Source organism: Plodia interpunctella, chromosome 24 (assembly GCF_027563975.2).
Source record: "Plodia interpunctella isolate USDA-ARS_2022_Savannah chromosome 24, ilPloInte3.2, whole genome shotgun sequence".
Classification (NCBI taxonomy): domain Eukaryota; kingdom Metazoa; phylum Arthropoda; class Insecta; order Lepidoptera; family Pyralidae; genus Plodia; species Plodia interpunctella.
Genome location: NC_071317.1, coordinates 4,745,330 through 4,751,329, shown reverse-complemented (window position 1 = coordinate 4,751,329; position 6,000 = coordinate 4,745,330). Strand labels below are relative to the sequence as shown.

Genomic DNA, 6,000 nt, shown 5'->3' with positions numbered 1-6,000 from the left:
ACCGGTGAGCATAAATCAAAAAAATATATTTATAATATAAGGAAAAATCTATTATCACTCAACATCTCTCCCGCTTATACACGTGCCAATCTGAAAAGAAAAATAATGTCATTTAAGCACGACACAGATCAGGAGGTACTTCTGAAAGATTTGTGCCAATGGACATCCCACAAAAGGCACAAGTAGGATTAATGTCAGAAAAAAAGTTCTATAAATAGCAAAGTACAAAACAAATTGTAAACAAAAGTACTTGCTAGTTTGTATTAGTTAAATAGTTACGAGGGAAACACTTAAAATGTTTGAGTTAGTCGACTAAAAGTTTTGATCCAGTAAGAAACTAATAAAATAAGTTATATATTTCCCGTGATTCTGTTTGACCTATTCCGGCCAATGGCGACCGCTTCTGTTTATGGCTCTGTTAAATCCTAACTAATATTGTAAATTTGAAAGTAAGTTAGTTTGTTACCTTTTCACGCTTTACCTGCTCAACCAATCCGACCGGTAGTTCGAAGTTCGGAGAAGGACATAGGGTACTTTTCATTACGGAAAAGTTAATGTTCCCGTGGGAAGTTCACGCAGGCAAGCAAGCGGGTATAAGTGTAAAACACTGTCTGTCTGGTCTGTTCCGCTTTCACGGTTAAACCGCTGGACAAATGTAATTTGGTATGCAAGTAGTTAAAGAACCCTGTTCAAATATAGGCTACTTTTTTTCAATAATCAACTCCCAAATGACTATAATATATACGGCTATACGATACTCAAAACGGCTGAGTTCGAGGGGACATCATTGGAGGGTCAATAAATAAAATGTATTGAAATTCGTTCAATTTCATTACGTGTCGAGGGAAAGTTGATTGATGTACATGGGATTATCAAATACAATTTGGTACTTTTGCATTTTGTTAATCAATATATATTTCCACAGATGTGTTGATGAATTAACGATTTTATCAAGTCGTATAATGGTATCGAAATATTTTTGTTTATTAAAATGGCTCCATTAATTACGTGTCTGGCCACGCAGTGTTCCATATTTTATACCCTAACCTCGAGCTTTACGGCGTCATAGCCCCGAATGCAAGTGGCAACACGCAGTGATGAGTGTAAAATATATAAGCTTACTTACTTAACCACGAATTGCAATTTTCATATTGCATTTCACAGTAGTTGGCAAAGTTTTTGAATTCCTCATTATAGTTTTGGCCGCAAATCGGTTGTTTTCTGTAACATATAGATACAGTATCACGTCCCTATCCATTACGGTGTGGCCAGAGCCAATAATCTTGAAGATTACGTTTAGTTATATAGCGGGTTTATTGAAAAGCTTAACTTAACCTCTTAAGAAAGTTTTTAAGGATTTGTTTAATAAACAAACTGACCTCAGACCTAACTTAAGAGTAACAAACCTAACTTAAGAGTAATATGTAGGTTTGTTACTCTTTCACTCAAAATCTACTAAACCGATTGTTATGAAATTTGGTGCACGTGTAGAATATAACCTGGAATAACACATAGGGTACTTTTTATCTCGAAAATCCCAAAGCCCCGTGGCGCAGATAGTTATTTATAATTTAGAAAACCATAAAAATTAACCATAAAATTACTAACTTGTATACAGAAGGGCACAAGTCGACATATACCCTGCAGCCCTTGGTGAAGTAGTCGGTGACCCAGAATGGGGTATCTGGTGGGTAATGGATCATTTCTTTTCGATAGCGGTTTTTTTCTACAGCTGGCGACGCCATGGCCAGTACTGATAGTGACAGAAGACATACTGAGAACAAAAATTGTGTGGTGAATTTATAGTTTTTGTGTGTGTGTGTAGTTCCGACTCACATACAAAACACGTCTGAAGTGATTAAGGGACACAGCTCAGCTGATAGGTAAAAATAGCAGGGATCCCTTTTTATTGCATAAATTTTTTATCCTAATTTAATTATGCATAACGAGGTAGGCATATATTTTTTGACATAATAATATTTTGACATACCTTTTCAATAAGCATAATTGTAGTTTAGGCTAATGTATTTTACCATAATTTTGATTTGCATAAAGCTATAGTGTAGCAGTAGGTTAGGGTGGGGCGGGGTAGCTCATGGGCCATCCATATACCGCCAATATGCTTTAGAATATTATGCTTAAAAATGTTATGCTTATGGTAGGTATGCGTAAAAAAATTGTGCCTAAAACATTATGCCAAATTCATATTGTGCGAAATTATTATTATGATAAGTAAAAGTATGCCATATTAAATTATGACATAAAATTGTATGCACAAAAATAGGGAACCAAAATAGCATTCCCAAGGAGGTGCGAAATGGAAAAGAAAAGGTAGTTGGGCACTGGTAGCGTTGTCACTTGGCGCTTTATAGCCGAAAGCCGAAACCGTGACAACGCTCATATGAGAAAGTATTGCCATGGAGGATTGACGTCAGGCGGATTTAAACAGCACAGCTGAATCTTCAAAATTGTAAGGTTACGTTTTCGCTAAATATAGTCGCGAAGGCTTCATAGCTACGAAAGTATGCGGAAATAAGAGAGACGAAGTTATAGTTTTCCTTTTTTTTGTAATCACAGAATCGAAATTAATAAAATTAATCTTTCAAAACCTCTTAAAGCAGGTCGGATGTGAGCCGTTCCTAAAAGCACTGTGAAAATTTTATTTATTTATTTATTTATTATCCAAACTTATTCTATTTTTACAGGTTTAAACCCAATGCCACAGAGAAAGCAATATTAAATATAATTCAATTATTTGCACTATAACTTATTACCCTAACTGCAACCTTTGTAAATTCACACAGAGTACACTGGAAGATGTCTATCCTGTCCGCGATCAAATTGAAAGTGCGTATGGCGCGCGCCAGCGGAGACCTGTTCACCAAGTTGGTCCTCCCGTGAGGTACCACCAATAGGCACGGCTGCCTTCGAAGCTCCACGTATCTATTAGGAACGCAGAACTGCACTATTTTAAGCATTTCCATATTATTAATTATTCCACGAAGTAATTTAAAAATATAAAACACCATACTGAGCTCCCTCCTAAAATCCTAGCACTATATCTTACACAGGCGTATACGCGGTCTTCTACACAAATGTATATCAATGTATTTAACAACACGTTTATTATTATTGTTTACGTTAATTAGAAAACTTAAGTAAATCACCTTAAATTCTTCTCGATTTTTCCATTACAATAATACCGACGCTATTAATATGAAATGTTTAAACTTAATACTAACTTCAATAGCCATTACGAAATAGTTTTAGACCCTTCACCTGTCCCTAGTATTCAAATTCGTGATTAGTTTTCTCTCATACTACTTAATTACACCGGCTAAAATCGTCGAAAATTGACTTGAAATGATAAATAGCTTTTAATAATATTAATTTTCAATATCCAATGAGTGACACTAATAATATAATTTCGTGAAGTTAATTTCGAAAACGACAAGTTTCAACATGAAATGAACTTGACACTTGAAATTTTCGACGAAATAATGTTAGTAAAATATTTCCACGATGTTTGCAAGTCTCGAAATTAAAATATTAATTAAATTTAAGCATTAAAAAGGCCCAAAAGGTTGGCAACATTGACAAATTGTACTGCAATGCTGAGCCTCTGGTCGATGCAGGTTCCAGCCTTTTGGACACTCGACCAAATTTTAATTGGTTATTTCGGTATTTTTTTAACATTAATAATATTTTCAATAGATAGCTCTTACTGACAAGCAATAAAGACAAAGATTGTTTATTTGCAAAAACATGAGTTTACATTATTTACAATGTGGTGTTAAAAGAAAACTTAATCCTACATTTTCAATGGAGATCATGCTCTGAGACTATTGAGACACGATAATTACTTTTCGTAAGTAGAATCGTCACCCTATTTGGTGAGCACTAAGACGATCATATTTTTGTATTTATTTCCTTTTTTAATTTCCCATGTGAGAAGAGAGAGAGAATCAAATGCTAATGTAAAACAAAATTGAAAATTTTACCTATCCGTCGCAGAGCCATATTTCCGAGCAAGTCATACTGTTGTTTTTAGAAGCCGATGCAGGTGTCACAAACTGTTTTGTGTCAGAAGGACTGGTTTGCACGAATATACCTGAACTATATTATGAATATAAAAATTAGTTGCTTAGTACAAACACGTACAAGATCCCACCGGAACATATATATTGCAATTTAAATAAAAACTCGTAAAAAGGGACAGCGGTACAATGTACAAAGTTAAAGTAGGTGTCTATTATTAAGTACTTTATACGGTGAAGAAAGTAAAACTACACCTTTCATTTGGATAGAGAAAATTTCTAAAAAATTACGAATAATTCGTCTTTAATACTTAATGCTTGCTTTGTATCTAAGCTTACGCAGATGAGGAAAGCGATATTATGTTATTGTTCTATATAAATCTATCATATTAAATGTATATTTTTAATAAATATAATTAAAAGTATATATTTTATTTCAATTAGTAAAGTAATATTTCTTTTTCTATAAAACTTATCTAATTATTCTTGTTTGTTTGTAAGGATCTAATACATATAGTGATCTTAAAATGAGTTCTTGATTTTGAAGAATTTAAAAAATATTGCTAACTTACATAATTACTGCTATTAAAAAAATGTTTGCCACATCTGCCTTCAGGTACCACTAAAATATGTTATTCATTGTATTTTTACGTGCAATACTCTTAGATTTTTATTGCAACGTCGTAATATTTTTTACGATGTATTGAAAACTTTACACGTAAATGTGTCACTTCACTATAGTTTTGCAAACAATATGTATCAAAAGCTGGGACACAGCTGTGCCATGTAATATTGTTTTTGACAAGTTTGTCAAAGAGATCTAATCGACAAAAAAATCCCGTCTGTGCAGTAAACCGATGAGGAGTTCGCTCATCGGGAGCCGTTTCTGAGTGCATCATCAGGCCATTCGTATCATGATAGTGCTTTGCCAAACGTGTGCACGAAATTTCACCTCAATCGGCTGATGATATCAGCTTCAGATTGATTTCCACAACAAGGTCCCAACCTACATACATTGCAAGTTAAATGCCTGTAAAACAAAACAAAATCAAGGTCACAGTAGGTGTCTAGGTGAATTAATAAGTACTTTATACGATGAAGAAAGTAAAACTACACCTCTCATTGAATAACAAAATTTCTATAAAATTACGAATAATTCCCCTTTAATGCTAGCACGTGCGCGTGCGCATTGAATCTGGATCAATCTTACATGATTATCGAAAGTTACAGGGAAAAGCTAAATTTGTTTGATTGTAAAGAGAATATTAGAGAGATTTGTGATATTTATATCGAATTTTGAAGTAAATTTTATTGTCATTACTTTAAAGGATTCATTTTGTCTGTCTGTACGCGCATCACGGAAAAACTGCTACATGGAATTTTATGGATGCGGTTTACACTACTGTATAGCGAGTGGTCTAACTTCGAATGTGGTACATGGATTATATACGTTGCTTAGAACTCGAGATATTAACAATAGTAAGTTATGTAGGACGTACGAAATTAACGGGGGTGAAGCCGCGGACAAAATCTAGTGTGCAATTTTTATTATTAGTAGATCAAACATTTAAAACGATTACATTTTCACTGTCAATGAAAAATTAATTGACAGTGAAAAAGTAAACCATAGTAACCTACTTTTGATAGAACACCGAATAAAAATATTTAAAACAGAAGGTTAACTCGCCAAATCCCATTAAAAAATCGTAAATATTTTTTTAAACTCGTTTACATAATACAACAAATAGGAAAGTAAATGCGAAGTAATGTTTATATTTTTTATTATTATGCGCAACAAACACGAGTCTAACCCACTCGATAACAAAACTGTATAGGAGGTCTGTGGGCGTGTGCAACAAGCGACAAGCGATGAGTCGCTATACGATGCGTACTTATGAATATGAGCCCGTACGATGCATACTTATGTATTGTTTTGCCAAATAATAAATTAAATTTAACAAAT

General features: G+C 33.8%; 1 protein-coding gene across 1 annotated transcript; it reads right to left on the bottom strand.

The window, feature by feature from the left end:
* LOC128680610 (uncharacterized) lies at window positions 1–4,117 on the bottom strand. The gene is made up of 4 exons (XM_053763869.1): window positions 4,002–4,117; window positions 1,609–1,774; window positions 1,127–1,221; window positions 1–90 (listed from the first exon to the last, which is right to left on the bottom strand). Exons 1-4 carry the CDS (start codon window positions 4,018–4,020, stop codon window positions 59–61), a joined length of 312 nt encoding a protein of 103 aa, XP_053619844.1. The 5' UTR covers window positions 4,021–4,117; the 3' UTR covers window positions 1–58.
* Window positions 4,118–6,000: the final 1,883 nt, after the last annotated feature.